General features: G+C 51.7%; 9 protein-coding genes across 9 annotated transcripts; 5 read left to right on the forward strand and 4 right to left on the reverse strand.

Annotated features, from left to right (window-relative positions):
- Window positions 1-1,101: 1,101 nt before the first annotated feature.
- Window positions 1,102-1,501, reverse strand: QC761_0016000 (uncharacterized protein; the record flags this gene model as incomplete). The annotated part of the gene is made up of 2 exons (XM_062872007.1): window positions 1,310-1,501; window positions 1,102-1,187 (listed from the first exon to the last, which is right to left on the reverse strand). The coding sequence occupies exons 1-2, from the start codon at window positions 1,443-1,445 to the stop codon at window positions 1,102-1,104; spliced, it is 222 nt and encodes a 73-aa protein (XP_062737894.1). The 5' UTR covers window positions 1,446-1,501.
- Window positions 1,154-2,080, forward strand: cbp4 (Assembly factor cbp4; the record flags this gene model as incomplete). The annotated part of the gene is made up of 4 exons (XM_062874721.1): window positions 1,154-1,270; window positions 1,330-1,618; window positions 1,673-1,857; window positions 1,917-2,080. The coding sequence occupies exons 2-4, from the start codon at window positions 1,575-1,577 to the stop codon at window positions 2,078-2,080; spliced, it is 393 nt and encodes a 130-aa protein (XP_062737895.1). The 5' UTR covers window positions 1,154-1,270; window positions 1,330-1,574.
- A 669-nt stretch (window positions 2,081-2,749) lies between these two features.
- Window positions 2,750-4,412, forward strand: EGD1 (Nascent polypeptide-associated complex subunit beta; the record flags this gene model as incomplete). Its single annotated transcript, XM_062874722.1, has 4 exons — window positions 2,750-2,801; window positions 2,983-3,156; window positions 3,214-3,827; window positions 3,930-4,412. 3 exons carry the CDS (start codon window positions 2,750-2,752, stop codon window positions 3,441-3,443), a joined length of 456 nt encoding a protein of 151 aa, XP_062737896.1. The 3' UTR covers window positions 3,444-3,827; window positions 3,930-4,412.
- Window positions 3,844-5,241, reverse strand: QC761_114480 (uncharacterized protein; the record flags this gene model as incomplete). The annotated part of the gene is made up of 4 exons (XM_062874723.1): window positions 3,844-4,661; window positions 4,712-4,956; window positions 5,013-5,043; window positions 5,109-5,241. The coding sequence occupies 4 exons, from the start codon at window positions 5,239-5,241 to the stop codon at window positions 3,844-3,846; spliced, it is 1,227 nt and encodes a 408-aa protein (XP_062737897.1).
- A 210-nt stretch (window positions 5,242-5,451) lies between these two features.
- RPL24 (60S ribosomal protein L24) lies at window positions 5,452-7,093 on the forward strand. The gene is made up of 3 exons (XM_062874724.1): window positions 5,452-5,793; window positions 6,024-6,167; window positions 6,339-7,093. Exons 1-3 carry the CDS (start codon window positions 5,743-5,745, stop codon window positions 6,615-6,617), a joined length of 474 nt encoding a protein of 157 aa, XP_062737898.1. The 5' UTR covers window positions 5,452-5,742; the 3' UTR covers window positions 6,618-7,093.
- QC761_114500 (uncharacterized protein) lies at window positions 7,079-7,772 on the reverse strand (the record flags this gene model as incomplete). Its single annotated transcript, XM_062874725.1, has 2 exons — window positions 7,079-7,392; window positions 7,449-7,772. 2 exons carry the CDS (start codon window positions 7,770-7,772, stop codon window positions 7,216-7,218), a joined length of 501 nt encoding a protein of 166 aa, XP_062737899.1. The 3' UTR covers window positions 7,079-7,215.
- A 334-nt stretch (window positions 7,773-8,106) lies between these two features.
- Window positions 8,107-10,017, reverse strand: QC761_0016060 (uncharacterized protein; the record flags this gene model as incomplete). Its single annotated transcript, XM_062872008.1, has 4 exons — window positions 9,536-10,017; window positions 9,308-9,492; window positions 8,398-9,252; window positions 8,107-8,220 (listed from the first exon to the last, which is right to left on the reverse strand). The coding sequence occupies exons 3-4, from the start codon at window positions 8,494-8,496 to the stop codon at window positions 8,107-8,109; spliced, it is 213 nt and encodes a 70-aa protein (XP_062737900.1). The 5' UTR covers window positions 8,497-9,252; window positions 9,308-9,492; window positions 9,536-10,017.
- A 273-nt stretch (window positions 10,018-10,290) lies between these two features.
- QC761_0016070 (uncharacterized protein) lies at window positions 10,291-10,585 on the forward strand (the record flags this gene model as incomplete). The annotated part of the gene is made up of 2 exons (XM_062872009.1): window positions 10,291-10,484; window positions 10,573-10,585. 2 exons carry the CDS (start codon window positions 10,291-10,293, stop codon window positions 10,583-10,585), a joined length of 207 nt encoding a protein of 68 aa, XP_062737901.1.
- Window positions 10,586-11,432: 847 nt separating this feature from the next.
- On the forward strand, window positions 11,433-12,960 carry QC761_114510 (uncharacterized protein; the record flags this gene model as incomplete). The annotated part of the gene is made up of 3 exons (XM_062874726.1): window positions 11,433-11,645; window positions 11,699-12,783; window positions 12,834-12,960. The coding sequence occupies 3 exons, from the start codon at window positions 11,433-11,435 to the stop codon at window positions 12,958-12,960; spliced, it is 1,425 nt and encodes a 474-aa protein (XP_062737902.1).
- Between the last annotated feature and the right edge of the window lie 78 nt (window positions 12,961-13,038).

The following is a 13,038-nucleotide window of genomic DNA, read 5'->3' on the forward strand; positions in this document are numbered from 1 at the left end:
AGGCTGAGCGCTGAGATCTCAACGGCGGGATGAAAAGTATCCGGAGAGAAGCCCCATTCTAACGGCGCCCATTCTCCAGACCCGTTCGCTTGATCCCGGCATTAGAGGACCCCGCTAAGGTCCGCCACCAGGGCATTTTCCACCTCGCTGAGCTCCTGTGCTGAGATGAGGAAACTATGAAACAGCGATGCTTGTCGCCAAGTTGAATAGAACAGTGCTATTTCTTGAGTGATGAGGTTGGTTGTAACTCTGTGTGCAGGCAAAGCAATCAAGTATTAAGCAGGAGAACGGCGAGGTACGTGTATCAAACCCATCAACTACTCTTATAAACATGGTATATATATGTATGGCTCTGCTGCTCGATAACCAGGTCAATGTTTTGAACTCCAGACGCGGATTCGGGTTAATTTTCCTACGGAGTATTCTGCGCCTTTGCATAGTCTGGCCGGAGATCTGTCAATGTGTTGTCGAATGTTATCGTAACACATAACACTCTGCGGCGGCTAAGTTGTCAGAGTGGCGAGCATGTTGCCAGGCCCACTGGCCACCTCACTAAGGAGCACAGCAATGAGATTAGGTACACCGCAGGAGAACCGGTGGAACTTCTTTGGCTCGGATCTTCTACTGCTTGACTGGCTCACTGGATAGGATAATATCAACCGCCGTACATGAATTCGACCCTCACCCGTGACCAGTGACGACATCGACATTCTAAGCCTGGGCCCAAGACATCAATAACACATTCTCCCGCATGGCGTTGAGGCTTCGAGAACGCAAAGTTCCTTGTCTTTTCCGCCTGACATCCGAGATTTTTTTAAAGGTGCCGGGTAGGTGTTTCAGAAGCTGTTGAGCTTGTCATCAGCAAGCTTTGGTAACATCCGTGCTACCTTGTAAGGTTCGCTCACCTAGTGAGGCAAAGGTTTAGCGCCATTATTCGAAGGCTCTTGACGATGATCGAGTACGGCGAAGATTCCTAGTGGCCAATGCTTGTCATTTGTGCCATTGAATGAAAGGAGACATGTTGAGCTTGAGCTTGTAGTTGGACTTCGGGACTCCAAAGGGACAATCAACGCAAGACTTACAAGACTTTGGTTGGACGAATTAGGACCCAAAGCCGCCCTGGGGTTGGCTGTGCCTCTTCTGCAGGAGAGAAGGGAGTTGCCGCGGTCGTCCCGGCCCCATTTGGCCTGCTGCTACCCTCCGTCAGCCGCAACGATCGGTCGCCCGGTTGCCTCCGTGGATGAATGAAGGGTTGAAGATCTCATGTTGAGTGAGTTGAAAGAAAAGTGGGCAGCTGGCGCCTACTGACCACCGAACTTCTTTGCCAAGACTCCGAAGACAGAACAGCTGGTCCGAGCTTCAGAGAAACAATTCTGCCACTTCTTGCCGCCTTGGATTGACCCCATCCATGAGCCAGCATCATAGAGAGCCTGCAAGCGTCTCATATTGAATCTTATAAGTCGAGGTCGTCAACGTCACTTTCCCCGTCAATATATACGGTTTTTACCATTGTTTGTTGCACATTCCGACTCTTGAGCCACTATTCCGGGAAGCTTTTTGATTCAACCTTCAAGATGGGCAAGGTCAACTGGTGGCTATGGACCAAAATGCTTGCGGCGTAAGCTATTACTTACCTTCGTAAAAGTAGAAAACGACTGACAAGCTTTAATAGCGGAGGGGGTGTTATTTGGGGTGGTCCAGCTCTTGTTAGATATCTTCAACCGACAGACGAAGAGCTCTTCCAGAAGTACAACCCGGAGCTGCAAAAGCGCAGCTTGGAGAGGAGGTATGAACGTGAGAAGGAGTTTGACGACTTTGTGGTCAAGCTGAAGGAGCAGGCGAAATCCGATAAGCCGAGTAAGCAATGGCTCATTTCTCCGTGTGCAGGTAGAAAGCTCATATGGTGTGTTCTGTAGTTTGGATTCTTCAAGCGGAGGAAGAGAAGGCCAATGCCACCAACATGGCTAGACAGCAGAAGCTCGCTGAAAGTTTGAGACTTGCCGAGGAAGTCAAGGCAAGAAGAGAAGCCATGAGAAAAGAGACAGGACTACCAGTGGATTCGGGCAAGCAAGGCAAGTAAAACACACGCATCAAACTCACCTCAGCTGTGGCCAAAAGGATGGTCCTTGTATAGTACTTGTACATGTATAGAAAGGGTATTGCATGGAGAGGCGTCTGGGCAGTTAGTATTCTGGTATCTCACATTCGGCGCAAATTATTACATTGACTCGCGGGTATTGGCTATTCGTAGTATTACATACACAGCTCTTCTCATGAATTTTGAAATGTCTGCCAGTGGCTGGTGATCCTGTCTCATCATCCGAACTTGCTCTTGCAACGCTTCGGCTCGGTCAGCGGGTGGTGAGGGTCAGGTCAATAAGCTCAGAAGTGGGGTAAAAGTTATTGCGGGAGCGAAAAATTCGGGCAGGGCCTGGCGCACACAATTTCTCCAACCACCGACGCCGCTACGAGGATAGAGACTTTGCGAGCTTATCACGATACCCCCGGAGATTCCACGGACCCGAAAATCATCGATTGAAATAGTACGTTCTCCTGGCTGATTTTCGAGTGGAAAATCGCCCAGAATGGCGGTGCTAGAGGGCTGTCAGGGTGCATCTCTGCAGCTTTTGTGTGCCGCCCAACCCCAAAACCCTTGCCCAAACTGACTGGATCAATTATAGCTCGACATCACCGAGTCTTTTCTGACCATCTCTCGTTTTCTCCACCACCACTTTTCTCGATAGACAACATGGCGGATGTTCAGGAACGCCTCAAGAAGCTCGGTGCTTCCGCTCGTATCGGTATGTTGGATTGTCCCTCCGTCCCTCCCTCATTGTCAAAATGAGTCGTCACCCCGCACTTGGACCGATCGGCTAACCCACCTTTCCTTGACAGGGTATGTTCAGATGCGAATTCTTCCATTCTGTCGACGACAACAACAGCGATGACGAACTCGATTCTAACATGTATCTGTGACGAATAGTGGCAAGGGTACTCCCCGGAGAAAGGTCAAGCGTGCGCCTGCCCGCTCCGCCGGTGACGACAAGAAGCTCCAGGCTTCCCTCAAGAAGCTCAATGTCCAGCCCATCCAGGCCATTGAGGAGGTGAACATGTTCAAGAGCGACGGCAACGTCATCCACTTCGCCGCTCCCAAGGGTTCGTCACTCCGATACCAGATAATGGGAAGGGATATGAGGTACTAACTGGCAATAGTTCATGCCGCCGTCCCCGCTAACACCTTCGCCATCTACGGCAACGGTGAGGACAAGGAGCTGACTGAGCTCGTTCCCGGGATCCTTAACCAGCTCGGCCCCGACTCTCTCGCCTCCCTCCGCAAGCTCGCCGAGAGCTACCAGAACCTGCAGAAGGGCGAGAAGGCTGACGAGGAGGATGATATCCCCGACCTCGTTGCTGGCGAGAACTTCGAGAACAAGGTCGAGTAAGACGTTGTCGATACCAAAATCTAAAAACCTTACTACGAAATTCTGGTCATCCTGCCTTGTCAGCACCCCAGGTTTATGATGAGGAATAGGGAAGTGATTTTGCGCTTGCGATAATGGATGGCGGCGTCTACGGTTCTTCGTTGCATTCAGGCCCCAAACTCAAAGAAAGTTTCGGCCAAGGGAGGGATAAAATCAAAGAAATGGACATTTGACGGTCCCCCCAAACACTCGAGTTCCAATACGGCAGAAACAAGGGGACTGTGTAAAGCAATAGGGTGAAGTGATGGTGGTGCCGTGTTTGATAGTGTGCCATGGAGTAGCTCACTTAGCTAGACTGGTACACGTAATAGTATCTCGCCTGAAGTTGACGAACTGGGACTCTGCGTAAGTTCTTTTAAGATTATAGGCGAAACCCGCCGTCCCCTGTGTTCCTCACCCAGCCCTTCAAAGCTTCCCCTCTGACCTCCTCCTTGACCTTCCTCCTAGATTGCAACAACACACTTTCCTCTTTTACCTCATCATACGTCCCTCTTTTCAGCTCTTTGAGAAGCTCCCCTTCCGGGCCATGAAGACCCTCCGCCACCTCCACAGCCAAACGCCACATCTTCATGCGGGAGACCGCACTCGCACCCTTGATATCAAATGCTTTCCGGCCTTGAAGTACTCCTCCTATTATCCCCTCTTCCACCTCCTTGTTGTAAGTCCAACAAACAGCCAGATTGGAGGGTGAGATCTTGTCACTTCTTGCCGTCACCGTCCGCTTGGAGTAGTCAAACTCATGTTGAGTTGTCTCAATTTTGAATGGTGACGTCTTGTAACCGTCAGCCCAGGTCAGAGGTTTGGTTGTAAGGCAGGACATCCTTCCCGGCGGGGAGGAGTCAAAGTCGAAGCCGTAACATCTCGTACAGCCCGTCTCTGAGTATTGCGACTCTGAAAGCACTAAGGAAGTCAAGTAGACGTTCTTGGGGGAGATGAGGAGGGAGGTGAGGGAGGATAGGAGTGAGGTGCATTGCTTGAGGGCGATTTTGTCAGAGCAGGATTTGGAGTTTGTGGGGGGTGCGTCCGGGCGGGAGGGTTTGCGGCGGACGATGCCTAGGTGGGAGAAGTAGCCTCTTCCGAGGAGTTGACCGTCTGGTTGTTCGGAAAGGAGGATTGGTGATGACCAAGGGGTTGAGTCTGGTTGGGAGGCCATGGTTAGTTCCATGGAGCTATCGCCGCCTAGGTTTGGGTTGTTAGCTGAGACAGTGAAGGGGACATGGGGAACGGACAGGGTGCTTCGGAGCAGTACATGTGGAGGGATACGTCTGGGCGCCAAATGAATGGCGGGAGTGATGAAGAAGAGGTCCGGCAGAGGAAGTCTGATGTGAAGGTGCTATCTAGAGTGAGGCGTTTGCACTCATCGAGGATGAAGCGGTTGAACGCGCGGAGAGCGAGGACCTCAGCGTGCCAATCGTGAATGGCTATGCCGTTGGCTTGGGGGAGCTTGGAAGCTGGGAGGCATTTCATGCCGGTTCTGGGTCCGTGTTAGTGAGGCAAGGGTACGATTCGGGACCAAAGTAAAGAGCTTACGCCAGGGCTACACATTTCAGAAACGCTGGGCCTTGAGCAAAGACATAAGAATCAGATATCTGGTATAACCACAAAGAGATATGTGAATGAAGCAACCTTTGGCAACGATGCCGCTCAGGGGCACCCATTCATGAAGGCCATTGCCACGGACAGTTGGCTTCCTCTTGGCTGGGAGCTTTTTGAACTCTGAGAGAACAACATTGGCCACTTCATCTGCTGTTACTGCCATCTCCTTTTCTCGGATTTATCAGCTTATGGGAAATTTCACGGGCCATGATGACAGTGGTAAAATCCAGGATGATAGTTGTGTTCTGAGGTGTATTCCAAACGGGGTTAGGGTTGAAATGTACACTATGAGAAGCAGGCCATCACAAGACAGCCACCGAGCGCTTGAATGTGAAATAATCATTCCTAGCAGAGGCTGACATACATGAAGATACTAGCGAGAGCCTTTCAACATCCCTCCACACGTAACCAGTTGGTCCTTCAGCTTGCTGTCGTGCTTTCCCATCTCCAAGTTGGAGCCCCACTGCAGGCCAAGACACACAAAGAGAACCGGTCGTCACCCGCCAAGATTCAAAAGGCGGGTCTTGCTGGTCTGTGCGCCCAACCTATCACAGTGCAGCCCTACCCGCACAACCTGCAAAGGAATTGGCAAAATCGACCTGGGAATTTGAACCTCAGAGGAAGCAACCCCGACAACGACAATCTTCGACAACCAGCCGCCAAAATGCGCACCTACGAGGATACCTTCTCCGGCGCCCGGATCTACCCTGGCAAGGTACGAAATGATTGATTTCCGCGATTTCGAACGATGGCGATTTTCCCCCAGACTCCTCCGACTCGACACGGCATGATAATTGGCAAGCTGGGTACAGAGCCGACGCCATGACGCGACCGACGACACGAGGAGTTTGGGGGGGAGATAATCGTCGACTTTCCGTTTGAACGAGGTGGAAATACTTGGATTATGAAGCACAAAGGCTAACGCTGGCTCTTTCTCTGCAACAGGGCAAGCTGTACGTCCGTGGCGACAGTAAGATCTTCCGTTTCCAAAACGGCAAATCCGAGTCCCTTTTCCTCCAGCGCAAGAACCCTCGCCGCATCGCCTGGACTGTCCTCTACCGCAGACAACACAAGAAGGGTATCTCTGAGGTACGACCCCTCCATTCTCTCTCCAAGCTTCGGCTCTCCACAAGCACACACCGATCGATCCACCTACGCTGGGATAGCTCGCGGGGATTCTATATGAATACAGGACGATGAGGACATGCAGATGGAGGATGGCTATCGAGCAACACAACGGCATGCTGACACCCATTACAGGAGGTTGCTAAGAAGCGTACTCGCCGCACCGTCAAGTCCCAGCGTGCCATCGTTGGTGCTACCCTCGATGTGATCAAGGAGCGCCGCTCCATGCGCCCCGAGGCCCGCTCTGCTGCTCGCGCTCAGGCCATTAAGGAGGCCAAGGAGAAGAAGGCTGCTTCCGCCGCCGCTAAGAAGTCTGAGAAGGCCAAGGCTGCTGCCAACGCCTCCAAGGGCCGTATCGTCGGCAAGCAGGGTGCTAAGGGTGCGCAGTCCAAGCCTGCCATCCACAGCCGTTAAGGGGTTACATCTCTGGGTTGGTTGCATTTAGGTCTGGGGTGAAGATGATATTCTATCTTGGGCAAACACAACAAGGGAGAATAGAAGAATGGTATCTTCACAACCATCGCACAAAACGGTCTTGCCTGTGACCGGAGGGAAACGCGGAGTCGGTCGGTCGGTACTCGGTTTTTTCATTATGCCTGCTCTCTCAAACCTCTCCACAGGGAGGGTTCTTTACTCTTTTTTTTGATGAATGGACAAGTCACAAGAAAAGCTTGTTCCTTTCTGAAAAAGCCACGGGGCCGGTTGTATGATTGGGTCCCTGCGTAACGGGTATGAAGACGATTTGCATGGGTAGCTCACAGAATGCCGACTTATGCATTGGTCTGACATGGGCCGCTTCGCGGGATATTTGAGTGGTTTTCTGTGTGTCGTGTTTTTGTTTCTTGTGAATACCACGGGCAGTGGTTTCCCCAGTCCCTCAGCCTGGAATATCGAAAGGGGTCTCAACATTTGAATGTGGGAATCCTTCTAAAATCTATAGTTTCAAACCCCACGGTGTTGTTCATAAAACCGACCATGTCCCCTTTTTCCATAATTGGGTTGGACAGCCACTTTAAAGCTTAGCAAGAACACCCTCGGCGCCAGTGTTCTCGATGCTGCCTCTAACAGAATCGACCTCGGCGTAGGTGACCTTGCCGTGGTCAACAACGATGGCGTATCTCAGCGTGCGATCACCCTGAGTCCAGCCGATGCTCTTGGAGAATTCCAGACCGGCGTCGGACATGAATAGCTATTTTCACCTGGTTAGCACACCCTTTCTCTCATGTCACGAGGAGGAAGACATACAATAGAATCATCCTTGACACCGTTCGCCTTGCCCCAAGCGGCCATGACCCAGTGGTCGTTGGAGGCGATGAAGATGACCTGGTCGACGCCCTTGGCCTTGAGGTCGTCCAGCTTGGCGAGGTAGGAGGTCACGTGGGAGACCTGGCAGGTTGGGGTGAAGGCGCCGGGAACGGCGACGAGGACTACTTTCTTGGAGGCGAATTCTTTGCTGGCGTCGTATTGGATGCCGATGCCGCAGGCGGTGACGTTGAGGTCGCCGGTGGGGGGGACGTAGGTGAAGGTTACGTTGGGGGGGAAGGAGTCGCCTGCTTTGAGACCGGACATTTTGATGGTTGAAAGGGGGTTGTGTTGTGGGGAGAAAACTTGATTTGGGATGGGATAGGTGAGTGGTGGTGGTTGATGTTGGGATGTTCGGGATGGTAAATAAATAGGGGAGGGTGGTGGTCAACGGCGGAGATGGTGGGGTGAGTGAATATCAAATTGGAGGGGTAGGAACGAGGTGTTGGTATGGTGGGTACGGGAGTTGCAAGTTACTACTCTGTATCTGCTACGTTCTAGAAGATTAAGATACAAATCTTCAGACGAGACAGAGAGAGATACAGTTAAGGTTACACAAAACTTTTATATATGAGCCATGGTTTGGAATTATACCTCGCTGCTATGGCGGGAGAAGGAAGTTTGCTTTATGATTGACTGAGCTCGCCGGTGTCCGCTTGCCTTCGGCATGCCCCCCTCCCTGCCCCGCGCAGCTGTCACACATGTTAAGTCCGGACTGTGTTGTAGAGAAATCGCGGGGAATATTGCGCAATCGGTGTGGAAGATGAGCACGAGTTTCAGGTGAGCGAAAACTGACACTTCCATACCCCTTGTTTGAAATGTTACTCTTCAACTCAATTTCTTGCAGGGGATATGTTGGAAAACATTAGATGAACTCCGGGTGCTCCCATACCTCTTCGGGGCGGAACCAGAGAGTTTTGATATTCAAGCCACCTAACCCCACCGGATCTGCCGGCGAGCTTTCTATTGTGCTAACAACCATTTCAACCATACCAAGTCGCCAAATCCCACAGCCGAAGTGATAGTACGGTATTTCATGTAATATTCTACGGCTCCCAATCTACAAATATCAGTCGGTCTCGTGCAGATAGACTTTGCGGCGGGCGGCGGGGGGCGGGGCATGCGGGGTGGTGGTGACGTCAATCGCCAATTGCCGTTCTCGGCCCCGGCTCCGGCCCGGATGCTGGTCGGCGGACCACAGACAGATTGAAATCCCTTTCCACTGAATCGAGCCGGGAGTTTGTATCCTTGATTCGGCCACCTTTACATCTGTTGGCCTATAGAACATATACACTACCCATGACCTTCCGGCCTTGCGTCTTGCGTAGCCATGTCTGTTATATCATCCGTTGCCATCAAGAAGGTACCTGAAGCGAAATATCACCACAGACGCTTACAAATATATATGGTAGCTTGGGAATCTTGCCTGAATAGCTAGGTAGAGTGCCCTTCTATTTCCCAGGTAAGTTGATCGGGTAAGACAAGGAGCTGATACCCAAAAGGCTCCTCAGAGCAAACAGAAAGCGAGGAAGCGAGAGAGACTGGGCCAATAGACTCTGGAAAGTTCTGAATCTGGTAGTCCAAAAACCAGACCTCGACCAGCCGAAAGATCGCCAAAGTGAGCTTTTTGTAAGCATACGATAGATCACCTAGGCTAGAATCAAAAGAGCGAGCCAAGCTGTCATATGTGGCCGTTGCGTCTAGTCCGCCACTGAAGCTGCAAGACAGAGCTGTCAAGGAATGCCCTCTAACCACGTACAGTTAGAGAAGAGGTTCAGAAGTCAAGTAAGGATAATTGTTGCGTTTGCCCAGAACTATCAACGTCCAACTGCATTATGCTAGTTGCTATTCATTGGTTAGGACGAAGCTGTTATTTTGGGTTCAGTGACTATGTGAGACCAGAGAAGGCAAACGGAAGAGGGACAATAACACTATGCTTGAACGTAGAAAGGTCTGTCTTCGAGGGATATCCTGAGGCCTCTGCAGACTTCATCGAGGCCTCTGCAGACTTCATCGAGGCCTCTGCAGACTTCATCGAGGCCTCAATCAGACGGCTGGACCTATTTTCAAAGGGTCCTGTTACAAAAGCAACGGCAATAGGTGAGGGGCAAGCTGCCGCCTACTTCACAAAAGGTCCAGCCAGCCGAAAAAAAACAAGTGTTGGATACAAAAATGACAGACTTTGCTGCGGTCGAGAGAGGGTCTCGATGTTCGATACAATGGCTGCTCAGATATTCCAGTCCTGCAGCCACTATCACCCACCTGCTTCCTCTGGAAAGTAGGTGGTTGAAGCTGCGAGGGACGGGTCGACATCCGTACCAAAGCTTTGGTCTGGAGAATCTTCGTCAGATCAATTTGTGCTGACGCTAATGAGATGGGGACGAACCAGCGGGGTGGTTTTTCATCCGTAATCTCCCCAAGGTACGCAAATTCGAAATACGGTTCAAAACTTGGTGGGAATTTTTGGAGGTCGGCGATCAACTCCAGCCACAACTGGCAGCTCAGATCTCGAGACGGGAGGATGGATCTTGCTGGCCGTTTGGTCTCTAACTCTGATTGGATCAAAACCCCACGACAAGACTTTGTGGAGCCGAACAGATCCATGATTTTCGACAGGGATGGCTCAGGCCCGAGCTTACGCTGAGAGCTTCCCCCCTGTCCAGAGACTGGGCAATCACTACCCAAGTTGGACGGTGAAGAGTCAACTTCGACGCTTCTCGAGTGCCTCTGCAACTGAGATTTTTCTCTGCTGCATGACATTGGACCAACCAGAGTCAAAAATGCGATGCAATCACTGCATGAGAACGGGACGAGGCACGAGATGAGCGTCCTGTCAAGTCGGGACGAAACCACGATTTTCCTCTCCATCACAAGACTTCCTTGTTTGCATCATCTGCCAGCTTCGCGAAGACCATCGGCCGTCATTTTCTCAGGGTTGCACCAATACTCTTGGCATCTAATCTTTCCAGCCTCGGGTTCGTATGTAAGAACCAGCAAGGGCCAGCACGACTCCATACCAGTTGGCCATCCTCGACTTACACTAAGGACTGAGAAATTCTCACTCAAGAGAGAGCACTTGAGACACATTCAAGTCGAGACCAAAGTCGGCTCAGCCGTGTTCAATACAAGCCTCCTCTATTGTCTGAGATATCGGCCAGGACTCGGCAGAGACGACCGGCGGCCCAGACAAGGCCCTCGATATGATTCTCAGGTTCCAATCGGGCGGGTTTCCAGGACGGAAACTGATCTTGACGTTGGTGTTTCATCCAATCACGACAGGAGTCTGTGTGTTGATCACATCCGATTCGGGACATCCCAGGTCGAGGCCCGCCAAATTGCTTTTTTCATCCTATCTCGCAACCTCTCCGGCCCCTGTCCATGATATTTTGTCCCTGGTGGCGTTTCCCTCCATCTAACCTCCGAGTCTCCCTCAATTCACCTTGAGCTAGCATTATGAAGACCAATGGGCATCCAGAGTCGATACGGGAAGCCCCGCGGTGAATTGGAAACACTTGCAGCTGTCCTTGTGAAAGCCACTTAACAATGCCCACCAACCAAGACGGAAGCAAGAAGTATCATCCCCTGCTTTTGCAGCATGTTGAGAGGGGGTTAGAATGACGGAGTCAAAGTGCATCAGAGTATATGAGCAGCCCCCCCTCCGCACTCAAACCCTCCAACTCTGTAACTAGCGCTCTATCAGCAGGTCACTAGAGCACCTTTCCACCCCTTGTCTTGCCCCTTCCCAGTTGACGTTATTGTCCACAACTGACTCAGTCCTTTGAAGCTCACATTGACCTTGTTGATCTGCCCCAAGGTCGAAGGTGTCAAGGCCTACCCAACTTGTTGAAGACGCTCATTCTTTCTCCTCCCTGTCTACTTCACCATTTGTTCCAGGCTCACACGCCTTGGTTTCTACATTCGTTCAACATGGCAATCCTAAACCTGTTACCCCTGAACTATCGGCGGCCAGCCTTGGTCGAAAGACCAACAACAAGCGCCAGTCAAGTTTCGACACAGCAGTCTGAAGATGGATCTGTCAATCAAGGTGACACATCCTTGAAGTCGATCAGGTCGGGCAGCTCAGGAGGTATCCCGCCGCCTCTCAGCTTTGATCATATCATAGAAGGGGGTACCTGCCCTGTAAGATTCTTCAATTCCACCCCTTCAGACATCTGCTAACATGAAGTTCTCAGCCTTGTACCGTTCGTGACTTCATGAACTATCTCATCTATGTCGAGCGCTCTGCCGAAAACCTCCAATTTTTCCTATGGTACCGCGACTTTGAGAAGCGCTTCAACGAAGCTCAAACAGCGGACCTCACCCTCGCACCAGAATGGACCCTGGCGATGGAGGAAGAAGCCATTGCCCGTATCAAGAAGGAGCAGGCCGAGAAGGCCCGCGTCAAGCCCTCCAAGTCTGTCAGCCCAGCCGTGGCTGAAATCCTCAAGGGCACCGACTTTGAGAAGCCCATCCGGAAGCCCTCCGTGGCCACCACCATTGCCACGACCCCCATAAGCCCTCTGGCAGCAAGCAACGGTGGGGATCCGTTTGGTACACCCCCTCGCACCCCCTCAGACCGTGGTCATCACTACCCTAATTCAACCACAGCAACAACCTACAACACTGCCGCCAACGAAGCCTTTGCGCTGGCTGGGCTCAAGGCCCCATTCACGGTTCAGCCGTTCAGGGTCGAGTTGGACAGGATCATCGCGACGTATATCATGTCCGGCAGCCCAAGGCAACTCAATCTTTCTGACCGGGAGCAAAAGGTTGTGCTGCAAGCTCTTTGCTTCACCACTCATCCCTCTGCGCTGAGGGTGGTGGTCAGGAGCGTAGAGTCCACTCTTCGTCAGCAAGCCCACCCCAACTTCATCCGCTGGTCGATTTGCAATGGTAACCCTGTCAGAGTAACATTCGCCCGCTGCCTTGGAGTAGGCACTATCGCTCTGAGCACCATCGCCGCCATCATCCTCACTTTGTCATCTGCCCCTAGAGGCTTCAGGGCGCTGCCAGCAATAGGGTGGGTGATTGGCGTTGCAACACTCGTAGCAGCATACAAGGGAATGTGCGTGGTCTTGCATGGCCTCCATCACAGACACGTGAGGCCATGGGAGCTGTTTGTTGTTGACGAGGAGGACAATCAGCAGAACGAGAAGGAACAGGATGTGAGGAGTGAAAAGAGCCTGGAGACTGGGAGCAACAGTTTTGAGAATGAGCCGTGGGTGGTCAAGTATGAGAAAAGGAATTTGATCAGGAAGATTTTTGATAGGGAGGTTTGGTGAGTACTACTACTAAGGGTGGGTAGGGACCAGACTAACATGCGTACAGGATTCAGGAACCGGCGCTCAGACAGATCCAGGACACCATTTTTGTGCAGAGCTTGCTGTTTGCGTTTATTTGCGCAGGGGGGTTGACGGCGATTTTTGTGCCGCTTCCGGGTGGGAATCTGTTTTGAATACGATGATGTGCAGTTGTATAAGCAAGAGGATTGGGGTATGTCTGGGGTATGTCCAGGGAAAACATGGAGTATGTA

The sequence above is a fragment of the Podospora bellae-mahoneyi genome (genome assembly GCF_035222275.1).
Source record: "Podospora bellae-mahoneyi strain CBS 112042 chromosome 1 map unlocalized CBS112042p_1, whole genome shotgun sequence".
Lineage (NCBI taxonomy): Eukaryota > Fungi > Ascomycota > Sordariomycetes > Sordariales > Podosporaceae > Podospora > Podospora bellae-mahoneyi.

Coding starts and splice junctions, on each gene's coding strand:
- RPL24 (XM_062874724.1), top strand. CDS start 5,743: ATGCGCACCTACGAGGATACCTTCTCCGGCGCCCGGATCTACCCTGGC. Junction 5,794..6,023: donor CCCGGATCTACCCTGGCAAG/GTACGAAATGAT, acceptor TCTCTGCAACAG/GGCAAGCTGTACGTCCGTGG. Junction 6,168..6,338: donor ACAAGAAGGGTATCTCTGAG/GTACGACCCCTC, acceptor CACCCATTACAG/GAGGTTGCTAAGAAGCGTAC.